General features: G+C 40.6%; 1 protein-coding gene across 1 annotated transcript in view; it reads left to right on the top strand.

The window, feature by feature from the left end:
• Window positions 1-4,698: 4,698 nt before the first annotated feature.
• LOC139759690 (opioid-binding protein/cell adhesion molecule-like) overlaps window positions 4,699-21,204 on the top strand; it is a 124,481-nt gene continuing 107,975 nt past the window's right edge. Inside the window, exon 1 of the mRNA XM_071682090.1 lies at window positions 4,699-4,973. Coding sequence (XP_071538191.1) covers window positions 4,929-4,973 — 45 coding nt within the window. The 5' untranslated portion in view covers window positions 4,699-4,928. The remainder of the gene's footprint in view (window positions 4,974-21,204) is intronic.

Here is a 21,204-nt window from a genome sequence, read left to right as displayed (position 1 = left end):
AGTAGGCTTCACTTACCAGGAGGATGATAAAGGAGGTTTTCTTTCTCAAGAATTTAATAAGAAAAGAAAAGAGAAAAAAAGGGTTTTGTCGCCCAAGAACATCCGAGAAACAGATCTTTGATCTATTCCTTTTTGGGCGAGCAAGCAGGGCTGGCTATCGTCCAGCGACGTGGAGAGTCTAATGTAATGATTCCAGCAACACTGTCTCTGGAGGAACTGACTATTATGATGTACATATGATTCATATCAATATCATCACTACTGCTACTACCACTGTTACCACTACCATCACTAGTACTATTAATAACAATGATGATAATAATAATATGATACGACTACTACTACTACTACTACTACTACTAATAATAATAATAATAATGATAATGATAATGATAATAATGATAAAGGCAACAACAGCAATGATAATAATAATAATAATAATGATAATAATAATAATGATAATATTAATGATAACAATAATGATAATAATAATAATGATAATAATAATAATAATAACAACAATAATAATAATAATAAAAATAATAATAGTAGTAATGAAAAAAAATAAAACAATAAAATCACTTCCAGCCAAGCCACAAACGTATCATTAAATGAAGAAATGTGATATGGAAGGGAACGACAAAGATAACCAGATTATAGCAGCCCACAGAAAAGCTGCAGACGAATATATATTGTGGCGTTCAGGCTGATATCATTGTGTAAGAGTAATCTGCTGGATACGAGACGGGATATGGCGTCTCAGGACTGGAATATACGGCATGCAGTGAGAGAGAGAGAGAGAGAGAGAGAGAGAGAGAGAGAGAGAGAGAGAGAGAGAGAGAGAGAGAGAGAGAGAGAGAGAGAGAGAGAGAGACGAGTCTGATATCAGTACTCGTGACATCAAGAGAGGCACTAGTTTGCTCACGTTACTCTCATATCGTAATCATTGCATCATTAATTTATATAAAGTATAAGAACAAATAGATTACTAGGATATGCCACCGTCTGTTTACAATCCTATCACACACCGTATGTGAAATATTTTCATGTGTTCTCACACTGACAATTAGGTCCATTCAGGGACTACACAGATTTCAATTCCCCATTGTTTCAGCATTAACCCCTGACCGTGGCAACCCCAGGTATTATCATGTATAGCCCCACTGCGGTACTTTTCAAAAGATAAAAAAAAGAAAAATTACACTTTTTCTATGACATATGAACAAACTATTTTTCCCAAACGTATAATACATGAGACAATATGGTACGTCCGTACTCCCACGTGTGACGAGGCAAACGGATGAATATTTTATCAGGAGAGTCAAGGCCATCGCCACGGCCGCCTTTGCCAGCCGTATAATGGCACCGAGGCCATGTGAAGCATTATGTATCCACACTGGGAACGTAATCCTATTCACCCTCACTGCTGGTTACATCATGCTCTTCTTCCTTCCGCCTTCGTTTTTCCACACGATCGGGAAAACTACTTTCACTTGATTCATTGCCACTCTCCTTTAATGTGTCCAAGTCAAGCGCATCAAATAAATTTTCTTATACAGTTCACGCGAAGCGAAGTTGTTATGCTTAACACTTACGCACTGTGATATCTACTGGCCATTCGAAAGAAAGAGAGACAAATGAATATGGACTAATGTATGGAAAACTCCCATGGATGCCAATAAGTAAATTCTGAATGAGTAAAATCTTTCCGTTACGGGCGCACTTGTACTTTATCAAAATCAATACCCACGTACTGTACACTCACAGTCGACTCCAAGGGGAAGAGCGTTCTATATAAGTAATATCGGTGGTCAGTAATCAAATACTGTGTTCATTCAAAACAGTCCCAGGTACGAAGCAGTTCGAGTGAACCTGATGAACCAAGGACGTTTTCAACTTCAACCAGAACGAATAATGTAATCCTGGAATTGTATGGAACGTCATCCCTCTTGTGTCATAAAGGGTGAGATATATACAACTTGTAACTCTGTATTTTGGGGAACAAAAACGGTAAAACATCAGCGTCTGTAATGAAAGAGAGTTTCAAATTCCTTTAACGGAACTCTAATCCAAAAGGCATTTTGCTTCCATGTTTGTGACAAATCGGGGAAAATTCTGCCGAGATAGATTTTGAAAACACACTTTATGCGTTATTGTCCAAATGGACGAGTTTCCCCCAAAACGATAACTTTCCTGGCGTGAGAATGTTAGAGCTCTTGACGGAGGCGCTGAAGGCAGGATGTCTGCAGGAGCGGGTAATGCGATGGTCGTGTGAGATATTGTTGATGTGATGCCCCGGTGGGCGGCAGGGAGGAGAGTAGCTGGGAGGCCACAGGGAGGGAGGAAAAAAGGTAAGTGGGAAGGAGGAGATTAGATGGTAGGATAGTAGAAGGGATAAGAATAGATGGAAGGGTACAGGGAGGAAGGAGAGTAGCTAAAGAAAGGTACTGTTGAGGAGGATTGAAATGGTGAGAAAGGTGTGGGATGGGTTGTTTCTGGAAAGGTAGGGAGAAATGGGGAATGGTGTGTTTGGAAAGGTCTGAAGGAAGATGGGAAAATAACGCTGGCCCAATTATTTGACTCACACACACACACACACACACACACACACACACACACACACACACACACACACGCAAAGCTAACATAAAAAACTATATAATTAATAATCAATTTCCTCCTCTTTTACATAGCGTGGGTCAGGTGAACATATGTTCATAAAATCCACAAGGAGACATAGAGGAAAGGCATGCTAACTTCTTTCCTCTTCTGATGTCAATCTGGTTGGAAAAGTGCACATTAGCAACAGGACATTATCCAGTGAGATAGTTGCTCTGCAGTACTAAAGTCCATTTTATTGGCTAGAACTAATCTGCCACTTTGCAGTCCTGTTACCTTCCCGAGTCAAAGAATATTACCTTCGTATTCCCTGCGTCTCGTAGAAGGCGACTAAAAAAAAAGAGCTGGAGCGGGTCTGGAAACATCTCCCCCCCTCCCCCCCCCTCTCTTTCCATCCAGAGTTGAACTGGCCGAACAACCATTTGTGGCTTGGCGGACACCTTCCATTTCAACGAATACTGAACAGTTCTCTAGCAAAGGATATTCTCGTGACGTTACCAGATCTTATTCTACATCTGTTCTATAACAGAACATTTGTCCATTGATCTTGATCGTACCACGGTTTACGTACAGTGACTGGTAAGCATACACAGCAGTAACGAAAGACAGTTTACGCAAGTAACAACGCTTTCGTGACAGTTACGTCAAATGCGTGGCATATATACGTTATCGGAATATAAAGAAAAATGCGCCTCAGCATCTAAAATTTTTGGGGGTAGATGCATAAAGAAAAAAAAATCCTATGAATAATTATTTGTTTATACAAAAATCAGACTTTTATAGTCCTTAATATTAGGCTACATGTCAGTAAACAATTTAGTCTACACAACAGCAAACAAGCTAGAATACAACAAACAAATTATACTACAAGACAGCAAACATGGCAGGCTAAAAGACAGCAAACTAAGTAGACTACAAGGCAGCAAACAAGGTAGACTACAAGACAGTAAACAAGGTAGGTTAAATACAGCAAAGAAGGCAAGCTAAAAGACTGCAAACATGGTAGAGCATGACGGCAAACAAGGCAGGCTATAAGACAGCAAACAAGGTAGGCTATAAGGATACGAACAAGACAGGTTATAAGACCACAAACAAAGTAAGATACCCCACAGTAACTTCCTTCCCTTGTTTTCTTTCAGTCTCTCCTCAACCTTCCTTCAAAGAGAGGAACACAACCGCCTGTTTGCCTGGATAACACACCCAACTCGAGCTGAATATAAAACATTTTTTTTTAGGGAAAACGTGTAATTAAAGTCTGAGAAATTTTGCCCTGCAACTCCTAAATTAAGCGTCCTGAGCTCTGGACTTGAGCAAATTTGATGATAGATGACAAACTAAAACACTCTAACATTTGCAACGAAACTGCGACCTTTAGTTGGGTCAAACTTGGTTATTACGGGCGTTACAGATGACCCAACCATAGACGAGGAATGTCGATTTGAGAGAGAGAGAGAGAGAGAGAGAGAGAGAGAGAGAGAGAGAGAGAGAGAGAGAGAGAGAGAGAGAGAGAGAGAGAGAGAGAGAGAGTGTCCTGTCAAATTCATCCGTCCGTCCCTCGCCATTGCCTGACCTGAGCCCCTACCACCAGCAGGGATCGAGGGAAAGAGACCCAACCAGCCAGCCAGCCAACCAGCCGGTAAGGGTAAATGTCCCCCTCGTCACTAGGGTGTTTGTTTCACCCTCAGCTATTTGTTTCCCCTCGCCATCAGTGTGCTGACAGTTTGCCACAAGCAGGTCGAGCTCGACGTCGCCAGCCGGGTCTCCCCTCCAGGAGTCGTGGATCTTCCCCTACCCAGTACCACTCCTATTATCAGGACGACGTCATTGTACTACGTTATGGTCTTATATCTTAAAATCATACATTAGAATCTACATTTTTTTTGAAAGGCTTCCATTGGTACGTTGATAGTAGTGGACATTCAGAAAAAAAGGAGACGGCATTCAACTATTGTTGACGAAATGAAAAGAGAATTCAAGTGAGGCAGGGGGTAAGGGATTCCCATACGGCTCGTGGCCTCCAGTAGGTATATATTGTGGGTGCAGAACAGTAGAGCACTAGATGCACCTCAGCCTCGATGGGGCTCTACCGAAGCAGTAGGGAGAACGAAACGAACTGTTTTAGAAGTGCTCTGTAAATGTGCGTATGCGCGTGTGTGTATCCATGTACTGGGGAGTGTTCCTTGCTGTGTTGATAAACTGTGATGGTAGTCTGTATGAGAAGGACTCATGGAACTTTCACTCTAGGAAGACTCAATTGGTCAGAGTGAATTTTTAAGAGTATTCGGTGAAGATTAGTGAATACTTATTTCATGAGACATCAGTGCATCAACTTCAGCTGCTCCACTTCTGAAATGGTAAATATGACTGTCACATGACGGTATTCAATATGTCATCAAAGAAAAACTCATAACTTCTTACACACACACACACACACACACACACACACACACACACACACACACACACACACACACACACACACACACACACACACACACACACACACACACACACACACACACACACACACACACACACACACACACACACACACACACACACACGTAGAAATAGAAGTAAGCAACAATACTCACCCTTTCTCCCTAGACACAGGGGTAACAGTAACGATGAAGTTGATGGTACGTAAAAGCACAGGCATCCTCTGATACTGAATTCAGCTAGTTATAATAAGACCATGAAGCTTCCGACTACCGTCTTCACTGAAAATCTTGTTAGACTCTACTGTTGTTGTTGACCTTGCGGGAGAAACACAGTGGGACCAAACATACCGCCTGGCCTCATCCCTGACACCAACCCAAGCTTACCATTCACTTCCAATGAACGTGAATTCAAAACACAGAGTGAAATTGAATATCATTATGTTTAAAGAAAACGAAACAAATGGACAAACCAAAACGTTACGTTACGCTTGTTGGCTTCATTTTAAAGTATAACAAGATATGTTTTGCCTGTGAGAACGATGCCGCTGGTAGTCACGAGTGGCGCCTTACACGTAATGCATGTTGAATTGATTATCCCTGAATAAAACTGCAATTAGTTACGACTGTTGAGATTAAATCCTGACAGTCATTCAATTATTAGTAATGATAATCACAATTCCATCAGGTATCAGCTTGTACCTTGAAGTAACAAGGAGCTCACTAAAATCTACCACTTACCTGTAACATAACCTAATCTTTTCTAAGGATGATAATCAGAAGGATTATTATAAACAATTGTTAAAGTCTATATTTCTAAATCTATTTCTCAGTGCTTCTGTATTCTATCTATCATTAATTTTTCTTTCTTCAGGGTTTGTGTCTGCATTACTCTGGTGTTTGTGTATAGATTACGTAAATGACAACAAATACCTTACAATATATGATTACATATACTATGTATCATTTTTGTGAGAGCTTTATTCTCAAATTGAAGAAAATTAGCAATATGGAAATCAACAATTCAGCTGCAGCTAATTAGTTAATATGAAATCTAGTTATCTAATATATTTTCTCAGCAAGACTGGCATCATATGCAACCAATTCTTGTCACACAGCTCCAAAATGAAAAAAATGTTAAAGTAATTAATTTCACATGAACCTCTAATTACCCTATTCTTCTCATTCATTAAGGGAGAAGACAGACTTTGCTAGACTAAAACTTTAGGAGAGCCATGACGTGGGAGGGAAGGTTGAGGAGAAGTGGGACATATTCAGGCGAAATGTGAGGCGATGGTGAAGCCGGAGACAGAGGGCAGAGGAAATGAAAATTAAGTCAAGTGGAATGAATGAATGAATGAATGAAGGAAGGAAGGAAGGAAGGAAGGAAGGAAGGAAGGAGGGAAGAAGGAAATGAAGGGTAGAAGATATGAACAATAAAAGAAGAAGAAGAGATGAAAGAAAATGTTGTACTGGAGAGAATGTATGAATGAGACAAAAAAAAAAAAAAGATTGACAAGGAAATGGAGGTTCGAATCTTATGAAAAAGAGCAAGGAATATGGAAAATGGAGCGGAGTGACTGTCTTAAAATCATTTATCTATTCTCATTTCTGTTCTGAGGAATCACTATCAAGAGACTTTCATTGCAGACTTTTTTTTGTGCGTTCATTACTTTTTTTTTTTTTGCTGGGTGGGTAGGTGGGATGGGTAGGAAGGAGAAGAAAGAACTTTTCTTGCTTATAATACTTTTGTTTCCCTCCATGCTAGCGGGGTAACGTCAGGTACAGGTAAGACTACTGATCACGCCTATTTCTGCTGCTACCTGTGGATAACGATAACACAGGAGGGGAGGATGGAAATCAACGCCTGCTCCCGTCCCTTGTAGTCGCCTTGCATGACACGTAATACTTCTTCCCTTGTCCGAAGGGAATATGAAATGGCTTCAAGGACCCGCAGCTCGTGACTAATTAAAATTCTACGAACGTATCACTACTCCAAGGATTAATAACTCGAGTATTTCGTGAAATGTAACTTTTAGACCACCAGATCTTCATTCGGTAGGATGTATTGCATCTGTGATAACAGTTCGAAGTCTCCCACTATAAAAATGAATTCTGAAAAGTAAGGTAATCATTTTATATAATCATCTTTGGACTAAAATTCTGTATTGGTTCCAAGCTGGAAAAGATGGTGACGAAAGTGTGTATTGTCTTTAATATCACTCTAATATCTCCTTTAATGGTAGCAGTGAACAACGTGTAGTGGCTAATGAAGAACTTTATGAGCGCGTGTAATTGATCGAAGGTTTTATAGCACGAACAGTTCACTGAAGTATAGCTTTTAAACCTCAGCACATGAACAGCAACTGTTATGAGGTTCAAAGCAAAATGGAAATTCTAGAAAAAATGAAAATATGTGGTCAAAAAACTGGTTATATAGGTCAGGTTTATTTTCCTAGGATCCTCCTCCGACCTGTATGTATCAGAAGGACCTTGCACTGGGTCCCGTCAGACTCCCTTCTTCCGAGGCGTTGAGGCCCATGCCGTCTGGCAGCTTGGTCTCCTCTTTCCTAACTGTTGAAACTTTTCTTAACTTTTTCATTTCCCGTCCTCCACTTTTTTTTTTTTTTTACCCCCTTTCATCCTTTTAGCTTTGTGGCTCAACTGGTCCCCTAACTATAGTTCATTTGGAGTGTCGCGGGTAATAATTGGATCTGAGAACTTTTTTAGACTCTTTTTATTTTCATTTTCAGTTTGGCAAGAATTTCTTTTCTTCTTTTTACTTCTTATTCGGTTGGTTGGTGAAGAGTCGAGTTCCTCCCGAAGCGGTGGTATACGCCGCCTGACGCGCACTTTGAGCTCACTAGTGGTAACTTACATGGTCACATGTTCCTGTATCTCTCTTCAATTACTGTTTTTAAGCTCTTCCTGCCGACGGTCGTATTAGTCGAGCGTCTGTTAGCGCCGGGTCTGATAAGAACTTTTTCCTTTTTTTATTTTTTTGCCGTGAGTGGAGTTTTAAGCCCCATGACTGTGGTAATATTAGATTTTTCTGAAGCCTCTGAGCCAAAACAAACCTGCTCATACCTGCGTAACAGCGTACACCAGCGCCACCTTCAGAAATATTTATTGAGGGGCGGCGGCCCCGCCCGCGCACCGACGTGTCCCAGTCAGCCGGCCGGACAAAAACAGAGGTGTGGGAGCCACTTGTGTTGACACACCGTCAACACCAAGCTGTTCCTCATCATTTGTCGTGGTCTCGTTGGTTTCTAGAGGGGGTTATTTTCACGCCCTCCGTTCCTGTCTTGAGTCATGAATCCTTAATATATCTTGGTGTTCTGAACGACCCTGAATTCCATCTAGGTACTACATTACGGGTTGTTCAGGCATTCTAATTCCTTTTCCCATCATTCTCTGATTATATCATCTAGTAAGCTATAAGTATTACCCTATGATTACCACTACTTATACTAACAATGATACTGGTAATCATGATAACTATGATAATAATAGTGATGCTAATGATAATGATTTTGATGATAAATTTGATTGTCACCTGTATCTTTTTATATACATAAACTGATTCCACAACAAGCGAATCCTTAAATCATAGGCACAACAGAGTCGCTACGTTTACTGTTGTAAACAATTCAGTTATCTTGACAGTTGCATGATAATAAAGTTACATTAAATCTGTTCCATTACCATAGATTTTATTTGCACTCTATGGGTATCATCTTAGAGTCTTTGTCTAACGCAGAGTCTTAGTAAATTCTCTATCTATAGAATGCCTGTCATCTACACTCAGCGAAAGACCAAGAAAGACAAGCGCGAAGCATAAAACTCCCTCGTAAAAGCGAAATAAAAAAAAAAGAAAAAATAATGGTGAACACTTTGGTCTCCAATAGCCAAGACAAGTTATGGGCTAAGCATCCATTTATGGTTTTAGACCAGGCAAGTTCATGAGTGCCGTATATCATAGCAGTAATACGTGCTGCTGATTCCTATTGGGCTGTGTGAACGTTGTAGCGGCGACACCCTCACTATAACAATAGTCTAGTTATAAAGACCAGGAAGGAACAGCCTGAGTACAGCGTGTTCTAAGTATGTTATATGGAAGTGTATGTCTACAGTGCATTGCTTGTGTGAGTCTCTCTTTCACATGTTACATTTTGTCCCTAAGGACAGCCATAACACGGGGAAGATATACCCTAGTCAAAGGCCATCTCTGGTAAAAGGAAAATAAGTGAAAAAGAACTTAGGGACAAATCAGGGCTCCGTAGTAGTTTGTACACTAGGCTCTTAAATGAAAAAAGGTTTAAAGATGAGGGAAATGGTGAACGATTACCTGTAAGGAGGAGAGGAGGTAACATAACGGTTACTCCTTGTTGCTGTTGTTCTTGTGTATGCTCTGTCCTCACTATCGTTGTTTTCTGCACAATGTCTCTCCAATCCCCTTCAGCGTTATGAAATCCCTCTCCCAACCCACCCACACAGGTTGAATTTCTCTCTCTCTCTCTCTCTCTCTCTCTCTCTCTCTCTCTCTCTCTCTCTCTCTCTCTCTCTCTCTCTCTCTCTCTCTCTCTATTAGTAACGGCGGCACAGTGAAACAGCATCACCATAGCTGTCAAATTTCACTCCATGACCCAGGATACTGTCTTTTCTTTCTGTAGTACCAACACAGGTGTCTAGCAATCATCTCCAGCTCACACATAAAACTTGACAACTGTAACTGACATGACTAGTTTTCCTTTTCCTGCAGGGAGTGGTGAGTACTACGCGCTAACCTTACCATTTGGCAAAATCTTGACGTAGGTACTCGTAGGCAGGCAGGTAGGTAGGTAGGTAGGTAGATAGATAGATACTCTTTCCTATCCTATACTTTTCGTTGCACATCTCCCTCATTTCATTTAACATCATCTGACCCATAAGGAGGAGTGGATAATTCAACATTACAATTATCTTGCCACATTGTGTAGATTTCCCCCTCTCCCCCTCCGGTCAGGTCGCCACAGGCAATATCATAGTATTGTTTATAAAACAGATCAGAAGGTGTATGGAGAATGTATGGTTACTGCAGCGGATAAATGAGTACAGATCACAAGATGTATAAATGTATGACTGTGAGGCTAGGGTGTATAAAGAACACACACGTTGTATGAAATATACACTGCACACCAGAATATTATCATACAGGGCACCAAATGTATAATGTGAGCACAGATCAGCAAGTGTATGAATTATGTATATTGCTCACATATTTCCTGAGTAATTAGAGATTATAATATAAACCCATAACCATAAGTGTCAGAGTAGATTAGGGCTAAAAATTTATCACCGGACAGATGAAAAGATATAATACTAAGCACTTTATCTGACCTCACTGTGTATAAAGCGCACCCTGTGGTTTCCAGCGCATGCGTACTGGTGCAATTCATATAATTTAATGAAAAACCTTGCTATTAAATGACATTAACATGATACCTGTGGACCGCTGGTAAAAAGGTAATTAACTAGCTAAATTACAAGGAGGGACAAATTATACTATTATTAATTAAAATGAATTGCATACGGGGTTCTGTACGAACACACATGAACACAAACACAAACACACACACACACACACACACACACACACACACACACACACACACACACACACACACACACAGATGCATTCACACACACGTATACGCATAGGCTAGGATGTGTGTGCGTGTGCAAATAAACGAGTGTAACAATTCCCCCAGTATCATACAACTCGTAATTACACATACTTAAGTGTATGAACACAAGTACTTACGAAGATACACATACACGAACAAACATTTATAGTTGTACACACACATGCATACATGAATACACACAAATAAATTTATAGTTTCTTAAAAACACAGTATTCTAAATCTTGCATTACTTAAACAATCTTTTATTGATAACAGAAAGTCAGTGCTGGTTTTGTGATAGATGTTTTTACATGTGAATAAATATTCAGCTTTCACATATCAAATGAAATGAGTTTCAAATAAATTCTAATATAAAAGAATGACGATATAGAATCGTAATTTGTATTGGATTTAATCATTTGCGATGAAGTGAATAATACACTATGATCAGTGAGTAATAGATTATGATTAAGAGAGTCATCTCATCCACCTCTCTGCCTGACAGAGGAGGATTGATCTCTGCTATAGTCATAGCACGTTGGTTTGGGAGATATGGATATCTGTATGCATTGCCCTTGACCTGGTTAATGCCTATGTGTGTGTACCTTGGAAGCTCAGAGTCTACGTGGTGCTGGAGGGTGATAATAAAAGTCAGAAGAAGTATGACTAAAGGTTGTGGCTACGTCGGTCAAGATGTCGAACAATTCGAAGGTTTCTTTAAAGTATGTTCAGTTGTTTCTCAGTCTATCTCTGTTGTCCCTCCTCTCTCCCTCTCTCTTTCTCTCTGTCTCTACCTCTATCTCTATCTCTCCCTCTATTTATCTATCTCCCTTCCCCCTACGGTAAGCATCACCCTATTCAATTCTCCAAAAGAAAAATCGTCCCTGGGCCAATATGGAGACCCTGCCTCGCGATGTGTCCGGATATTACTGGGTCGCACCGCCTCCCTCGAGCTAAATAAATTTCCCAAATCTGACAAGTATCATCGCTGTCCTCTTTTTTCCCCTTCTGACATGACGTCCAGGGGCACATGAACTTTCTAGACATCATAGCATTCTAGTTTTCTTGGCCTCAATATGACTTTCTAGCTTTTCTACCTCACTACATGAGTTCGAGGCTCATTTTCATAAGTCTTCCTTTAGCATGGGCTTCTGACGTGATTCCCCTTGTTGAAGTCAGCTTCCATCGCCCTCAGCACGATTTCCAGCACGATTTCTAAAGGATATGTCAACATTACTGCGCTTCAGATTGGAGTCCAACCCGTCATACTGCACGTTCTGGCCATCTGTGTGGTCCCCCTGGGATTACCACACCTTTTTCTGGCCTTCAAAATGCCTCTCTCCTCCCCTATCCTCGTGGCATTTCCACTTCCCTGGCTACCATCCAGCTGGCAATCTAATATTCTCGGAGGCTGGGAGCAAACAGCTGCTCTCACCCGCTCCGTTGAAGTAAAGATACAAACAACTTTTTATTTCTATTAGTCTCCCCTCATCCCATTGCGCTAAGGGCCAGGTTATCCTTTTCTGACCTCTGTATATTTTATGAACAATTCTCCCTTGAACAGGCCGGTACGACACCGAACAAAACGGCACTACCACCCTTCAGAACAAAATACAATCCTTCGGTGTGATGACTTGATGGTCGTACTGGATGAAAAGTCATCATACCCAAGGATCGGATCCTTGCACTGAAGACGTTGAGTTAAACGGACGGATTAGAAGGCCTACACTTGGTGTGTGACACACCTGTAGCGGTTTAACTACAATATATATGAGTTATGATGTGTGAGCACCCTAGTTTGTGTGTGGACGTTATACTGTATGGTAACTAAAACATAAAGTAATTGCTGTGTGGCAGGTTTAATATTCAGCAGTTATTCGTGTTTGATGGGACGACCGATGGCAACTGTGGTGCACAATAAGAAGGGAGTATGGCAGTATTAGTATGTGTGTGTGTGTGTGTGTGTGTGTGTGTGTGTGTGTATGATTGCTAGCTGTGATTACTATGTGCGTGCTACGAGGAGAGATTTTTGCACTCGTGTTGCCCAGTCTCTTACCCTTGTATATATGAGCCGTATCTTTTACGTGCGTACACTCTCCCAAAAAAGTATCAGCCCCTTCTGGGCCTGAAGTTTCTAATAATCTACAACTGGCCTACTGAGATTAACATTTGACTTCGCTGCCACCCTGATACAGTTTACAACTGCATCAGGGTGGCAGCAAAGTCAAAATTTAATCTCGGTCGGCCAGTTGTAGATTATATTAGAAACTTCATGCTCGTGAGACCGGTACTTTTTTTGAGAGAGTGCACACACGTAACCCAGCTTTAGCTTTTTTTTCTCTTTTTTTGTGGTGTGTGTGTGTGTGTGTGTGTGTGTGTGTGTGTGTGTGTGTCAATTTCCATGCTCTCGTAGACGTGAAAACGGAGACATGGGGGGCCATGCACACGCTGTGTAAAACCAGCGAACTGGACTGAAAGTAATGAATATAACTCTGTGCCTCAGGTGGGAAGGGTGAGTTCACAGGCTGGATAGCGGCTATTAGTTGATACGAGCGGGATCCTCGGGGAAATAGGGAACATTTCCAACGTCTCATGATTTTTCTGGTGGATGAACAAAATGATTTACTTTTTCAAAGGCTTTTGTGATCCATAAGTCAAACATGTAAATTCTATTGTATGTGCACACACACACACACACACACACACACACACACACACACACACACACACACACACACACACACACACACACACACACACATACACACACACGTATATTCACATATGACCAAAATTATGTTTGGGGTGGCTGCAGAACCGAATATTGACATCTTTACGATTTCAATAACTTTAACAATTGATAAACATCAGCGGGAGATGGAAACACAGGCTCTTCTTGGCGACTGTGATTCAGGAAGAAGTAGGACGACGAACGAGTCAGTGGGTCAGTCCCTGCTCGAGGCCACCAGCAGTCAGGAAGGAGGAGGACGAATGAATTAAAAAGGTTCAGTCCTTCCTCCTGCTTGCAGAGGTAGCGAGGTCACCAACAAACATATTCGGATGTACGGGATAGAAGGTTCTCCGCTAGGTCTTCGAGTGTCGAGCTACCCTCGAGGAAATGTTTCACCTGGCTTATTGAGTATGAGGTCATTGTCGACAGTTGGATCATTGTCGATAAGTTTCATCTTTACTGAGTGTTATATATTGCTCAATGTCGTCTCGTTTCATCTGTGGCATCGAGTGGTAGTTGATTTACTGACACGTTTCTTTTGGATTATTTAGTTTGCTGCTGATGGGTTTCAGCTGTTTGGTAGAGCTTCGATGGCTAAGACATTTTACCTGGCTAATCGCATAAAGGTTAGATTTCAGTATCTATCACCGGTTTCACAAGAAAATGATTCTTGATAGCTACTTTACTGACTTCAAGGATGAAGGAAATATTTTTTTCCACAACATTGATTTTACTTTTTATTTTTCCATCTAAATACCAGAATTGCTTATATATGATAATGTGATGCATATAAGGATAAAACTATGGAAAGCATTACCAAAACTATGAAACATTCTCTCATATAATAATCAATTTTATATGAAAAAATAAATGAGAAATTATTCATAAGTTATGAAAATCATAGGCTTTAATGAGGAAAGACCTATGAAATGATTATAGAACACATTTTCCCATTTCACACAAGAAAGTAACAATTATAAGAAACTAACGCACAGTCATCATGTATACCAGCTTGAGTAGGCCTGACCAATGAAAATAAGGTTTCAGAAGCGACAGAAACAGTTTTCGAACTGAAGCCTCAAAATCACTATCTCTATCGTCTCTGAAACCCCATGTCCGTGGTTCGACCCCCGCATATCGTACTTTAATCGATAGTAATTTGTTTCAAATGATGTGTCATCAAGGGGGTTAGAGGGACAGCGTCATCTACAGGTCTGTTCCTAGATCTGATTTCTGTGGATGGTACAAATGGTGCTGGTTGACGAAAGAAAAACATGAAATAAAGTTCATAGTGCATAGACAGTTCAGTTCGAGTACGTGGACCGTTCGTGACAAGAACATGCATAATGTTCATGACAAATACATGGACCATTTATGATAAGACATCGTTCATGGTAAGTGCAGTGACCGTTCACGACAAGAACATGGACCAGTTCATGACATGGGCATGAACCGTTCATGCGATGTGAACAATGTTATATTGATAAATAAATAACCCAAAGTGGGTTATGAATATAAGCATTGTTGACCTGGTCTGGCGATGGTGAAATTCATGCATGAATTCAACATATAAACTGATGTCGAGGGTTTTTCGAGCAAGTATGAGGAAATCTATGTTTTCAGATGTAAATATAATTTTGATGATTGTTCACCTGAAATAGATTCAGACATAACAAAATATACAACTGATGAAAAGAATACGAGTTCATAAGTTTTATTCATGAACGTATTAATAATTCGTTTTGGATTTTCCTACCGTGTAGTTTAGCATGTGGGAATATACGTGTCTATCATCCTGTCTTTTTCAAAGCTTCATTCATCCGTTTCATATGATCTGATGCAAACATTTCTGTTGCAGCTACATCAAGGACTAGGTTTCATTCAGGCACGTTATCCGGTCATGTCTACATACATATAGGTAGAAACTTACCGTCCACGTCTCCAAAACAAAATTCTATCCACATAAGCAGCTTGTTGTGCAAAATATTTTTTCTCTAAGTGAAGAAATATGAGATCAAGTTGGTAGTGGATGAACATGTCTCTAGTTAGTCAATGAAACTCCGGGTAATCCTAAGCTTCCATCAATCCTTTTGTATATCAGATACGAGAAAATAATGAAATTAGAACTCTTTGCAAATGTGCAGTTGAGTTCAATCTAATAGTCATCAACTACATTTTCTGCACGGAAGCCAGCATGAACATGTAGGACAAATATTACACAGTTATTAAAACAGACAGTAAAAAATATAATCCACCAATGCATTTCGTATAGTTATGAAATTTACAAAGCACTTCGCTAGATAATCTATTTACAATTGTTATGGGACGATTTATAATTGCAGGGGATGTTTAGCTGGCTACTTATCTCACTAAAATCTCGGGCAGTGGTGAAAGTTTATATTGATCGAAACATCTATAGTCGAACTTTAACTCTCTTGATGTATGTGGCAAATGGAACCAATGTCTTCGAAGGGATGTGAGATATACTTCGCATCACGCTAATATTTGCACCTAAGAGAGAATACAAGTTATCCAGTATAGGTTATTATAATTCATTGCAAAATTGTACCATCACAAGATCATATATATATTTATATAAGTTTTACTTTGGGTATTTCCGAGAGCTGGCTGCTCGTGTGCCCCCACTACTTGCTAGACTACGCAATACTCGTTAAGCTGGTGCGTCACATGATTACTGTGTGGTCGTTGGCAACTCAAGGGTGGGCCGTTTTGATTATTGTTCCTTTTCCTACACGCCGAAGCTTTGGAACTCTCTGCCCTCAACAACTATGACCTGATACATTTTAAAAGTCAGATTTTTCACTTCAATTCTGTAAATAATTTCCCTTTTCTGTTCCTTTTCCTGTTCATTAGCCTATCTTTATTTCAATTGTGGCCTGGCCTTGATGTAGACTTTTGTCCGTGACTGGAGCCTCCAATGAGAACAAAAAATACAGAAAATACGGGAGTGGGAGCTAGGACTGGGGCCACCACACCTAACGTAAACAAGGTTCCGTGGCTGGAGGGCCAGGATAAACATCAGGGAATGTAAGTGGCCAAATCAACAGGCACACGTGCCACAGAACCAAGCGATACGTCCGACATTTCATCCCCTTAGAGGGTAGACCAACATCTTATGTTTACACTGACTTGACTGGGGATTACCTCCCTTCCACGAGAGGTGCAGAACCAGCTTTTAGGAGGACAGGGGAGACGAAGGAAACGAGGGAGAAATGAGAGATGACCGTAAAGGATTGTTATTGAGAGAGAGAGAGAGAGAGAGAGAGAGAGAGAGAGAGAGAGAGAGAGAGAGAGAGAGAGAGAGAGAGAGAGAGAGAGAGAGAGAGAGAGAGAGAGGCATATGAATGAGGATCAGTAACTTGCTTATCTTTGAAAGTGTAGTAGTAGGAGGAGGAGAAAGGGCGAGAGAGAACATTTCAGAGGGCTATAGCCAGGGTTCAGGAAGAATACAAGGCTGAGTGTGCGAATGGAACAACAAACACCTGCGTTTTCAGTGTGAGCTCGTCACACTGGCTCGCTACAGCTTCAGGGGGGGTGAAAGATAAGTATGAATTAGTGTGTTTCTTGAATGTGTCATGCAAAACTAGATATGCTTTACAAGGATACTACACGAATACACGAATACATATGCATACATACATGCGAACGTACAGATAAACAAAGACAGATTCATGCACATGCTTTTGTATACATAAGGAGACACAGACAGCAACACACACCAGAGCAAAGCCAGTTTAAAATGCCTAGGCAATTTTTGCTGTGTGTTTTCCGGTCCTGTAATTCTGACCGAACTGTTTTCTGTGTTGTGTAAATAAGAAAGACTGCTCAAGGTAAGTTGATGTCGAGGGATAAGAATAACAGAGACCGACTTTAGAGTTCAGTCGCTTTTATTTGACACGGTGTATGTATACATGAGGAGAGAGAGAGAGAGAGAGAGAGAGAGAGAGAGAGAGAGAGAGAGAGAGAGAGAGAGAGAGAGAGAGAGAGAGAGAGAGAGAGAGAGAGAGAGAGAGAGAGAGAGAGAGAGAGAGAGAGAGAGAGAGAGAGAGAGAGAGTTTACAGCAGGGTTTCTTGGCCCAGCAAATCACTCAGGAGATCACACACAAACAATACATCATCCGAAATTTCCATATATCGGGATTAAAAGATTTACGGAGTCGTGTTTCTTCTTCACCAAGATGACTACTTTGCTGAGCCCAGCTACTCTAAGTTTAGCTCAGTGACACGCCAATTATGAAACGCAAACCGAGTAAATGAATTACCACATACCCTCCAACAGCAAGGATTCGAACCTCGTACCATTTGCGTAGTAGTTGGGTACACTAACCACTTGATTATGGCTAACACAGTCGAGTGATTAACAGATATATAGATATATCTAACACGAGATGCGTAAGTGAAGAGGGAAAGGTCAGGCGGTGTGTGTATTCCTGGCAAGGCTGTGTGTGTGTGTGTGTGTGTGTGTGTGTGTGTGTTCCAGGACAGGCTGCGTGTGTTCCAGGTTGGGCTGTCTCCTCCATTCTAGGTCCCTCTGGCGCTTGCCAGTTACACACGATCAAGATAAGACAAATATATGAAATGAATGTCTCTTACATACCGCAGCAGATTATCACAGACATAGACAAAGACATTCTGGCTGTGGTCTGTTGTGTGTGTGCGTGTGTTGGAGGGATTCACAGTGTGACGTCAACAGCAATCGACTAGAGGGGCGTCGCGTTGGTGGGTCAGTTGGTATGGGTTTTCTCTTCCAACTGAGTTGGCGGATCTTTTTTTTAATTTTCTATTGCATATGAGTATATAAAAACGTTAGTTATATATCACAAGCGGTCTGAACTCTTCTTGAAATTCCCGCTCTGATTTTTCTTCAGTTCTCAAATTCTTAACCTGCGTTATGAGTATCATTTCTCCGTCATTTTACACCATATTTTTCAGTTTATGTAGAAGAGCTGAATAAAAAGATTATTTTGAGAGATTTATATTTTCATTTCAGCCTCGTCTTTAGCTTTTCATTATAGCCATCACCTCGTCCCTTTCCTGTGACCATTTCATGAACGCGTCCACTGACACCTTCGGTACACTGTACTGGGATACCTTCCCTCACTTCCCTTCCTTCACATCTGAGACTGTCTCAACTTTCTCCTTACCCTTATACTGGACCGTGTCTGGCCTGGTCTCATCTTTCATTGACATATATACCTCAATCATTAATTATTCTCTTAAAGCTATCTTCTAATCGTCAGCAGTTATCTATTCATCAACAACTGTCCCCCTAATCACCAGCAAATAACCTATTGATCACCAATTATAGATCCTCTAATCATCATCAACTGTCTCCTAATCACCAGTAACTGTCTCGTAATAGTCAGAAACTTCTCCAATAATCAGCAATTGTCCCATAATGACCAACAACTATCTCCTGATCACCAGCATCTATCCCACAATCACAAGGGACTGCCTCCTAATCACGGCAATTGTCCCCTTATCACCAATGTCCCTTAATCACTAGAAACTGTCACCTTATGAATACCAATTCTTCCTTAGTCAATGATGAAAACTTCCCCAATCACTGACAACTCACTCCCTACGACAAACATAACTCCATAACTCACGAACAACTTTACCCTACGATAGACACCAACAAAGCACTAAGATACGTGTCTTTTTACCTCTTCTGACACAGTCCGCCTTAATCAGCTGTTCTTTATTGTACTGCCTCTCAGCTGTTCGCCATAAAGCCTATACTTCTTCCCTATATTTCCTTCCCTCTTTCATATCCTTTCGTGTTTTCAGTTTATCTCCTCACGTTGCCTCCCGCACCTCTGGCCTTGAGTGTCATTTCCTACCTATGGCTTCCCTCCTCTGAGTCTCCACTAAATATTGACTTGTTGATCACACGAACTGCTCCTTGAGCTTCCGCTCTAACCTCACTCTCCACTTATCTGAGGCTGTAACTCTCTCTCTCTCTCTCTCTCTCTCTCTCTCTCTCTCTCTCTCTCTCTCTCTCTCTCTCTCTCTCTCTCTCTCTCTCTCTCTCTCCGTTTCTTTCTCTCTTTTTCCTCTTTTTTTATTTTCCTTCCCTTTCCTCTACCCATCCGTACTGACTTTCCTCCCTTTACCATTTACGTATCTCTTCCCGATTTCCTTTGCTTCTTTCCCATATCCTTCTGATCATGATCTTTCCTCCCTACTCCCTCCCTCCCTCCCTCCTCTACCCTGCCTTCCTGTCTACCATCTTCTCCCCTCACCTCCTACCCCCTCAAGGCATCCTAATTGCCAGGTTTTTGACTTTATTACCACGATAATAGAAATTTATTCCACCGTTGTAATTTTCTTAAAGTGTTGCATTATGTTCAAATCGATGAGTATTTTCACCCTAGTATGAATACTCTTCTGCAGTTCTCTTCATTTCTAGTAGAAAACGACATACGTGTTCAGCACTGTGAATTTCACTCATGTGAATAAACAAAGTATATCTTATAACATACGAAAGCTTCACAGACATATATTTTCTGTCACTTAAGAAAAGCGAGGAAAGTGCTTACAGTTTGAATATATATATATATATATATATATATATATATATATATATATATATATATATATATATATATATATATATATATGTGTGTGTGTGTGTGTGTGTGTGTGTGTGTGTGTGTGTGTGTGTGTGTGTGTGTGTGTGTGTGTGTGTGTGTGTGTATGTGTGTGAAAACCCCATTAACCCAGATTCACACAAAACCAATATTTTCTCTTATCCGCACGTCCTGTCAGGTTTCTGTTTTTCACCTCTACACTCAGTGTAACTGAATTTTCACAGAGCTGGATTCTCTCTCTTTTGAAAATTGTCCAAAAGACCATTTTTCTTTTTTGTTCTTGTGTTATTACTGCGATCTCACGAGCGATCGTTTGTACCTGGTCTTGTTGCCTGAGGCACACTGATTTGGAGGTCATAGGAATTCGTTTAAAACCTAACCTTTCTTTCTTTGAAGGATATACAAGTTTTTTTATTTTTTCTCCACAGTAACGAAACGTGTAACATCTATAAGGATTTCTACTCCATAGTCTTGGTTAGAAGTGATGCAGACGAGACAAAATATATTTTATAAAGGATCATTGTTTTACCATAGCTCCAGGAACAGAGATCTGACCAGAAGAAGCATACAATGTCTTCTGTGTCTGATTTCCTGGAAGGTTAACAGAAGACAGATTTTCTTCTCCCACAGAATGTCTAGAATATCTGTGGGACCTAGAAAAGCTAGGACGGAGAGCAGTTCTAATCATGGCTTCAATTCCCCTCGACATATAGTGAAGGTTGCCAAGGAAGTGGATCTTCAGGCTGAAATTTTTACAGCCTGGACCTGAAGTTTCATCTGTAGTTTCCGTCTACATATGCATGATGACTTTGCGTGACACTTGTTAGGCAGACTAATGCATTAAATGAAGGAAGATAATCCTATACCTACAAACCAAAAAATAAATGTACTTCACTTTAAGAGTTCATTATCTAAAATTCCCATCACTAATTACAAAATGAAAGGATTTACAGTATACAATGGATAATCTCAGACATGAATACCGAGTTTCACTGAAACTCAATTCTTTTTATACCTTCCCTCCTCTCGAGTATCAACAGTGAGCCTGTACAGCAGGGAGGTCATCAACCCTGGAGCTGTGGTCGGTTGGCTCTACTGGCCATCAGCATAATCAGGCTAGTATGACTGTCATCAGT

Source organism: Panulirus ornatus, chromosome 33, assembly GCF_036320965.1.
Source record: "Panulirus ornatus isolate Po-2019 chromosome 33, ASM3632096v1, whole genome shotgun sequence".
Taxonomy (NCBI): domain Eukaryota; kingdom Metazoa; phylum Arthropoda; class Malacostraca; order Decapoda; family Palinuridae; genus Panulirus; species Panulirus ornatus.
The sequence above is the reverse complement of the archived record's forward strand: the minus strand, read 5'-3'. Positions and strand labels throughout refer to the sequence as shown.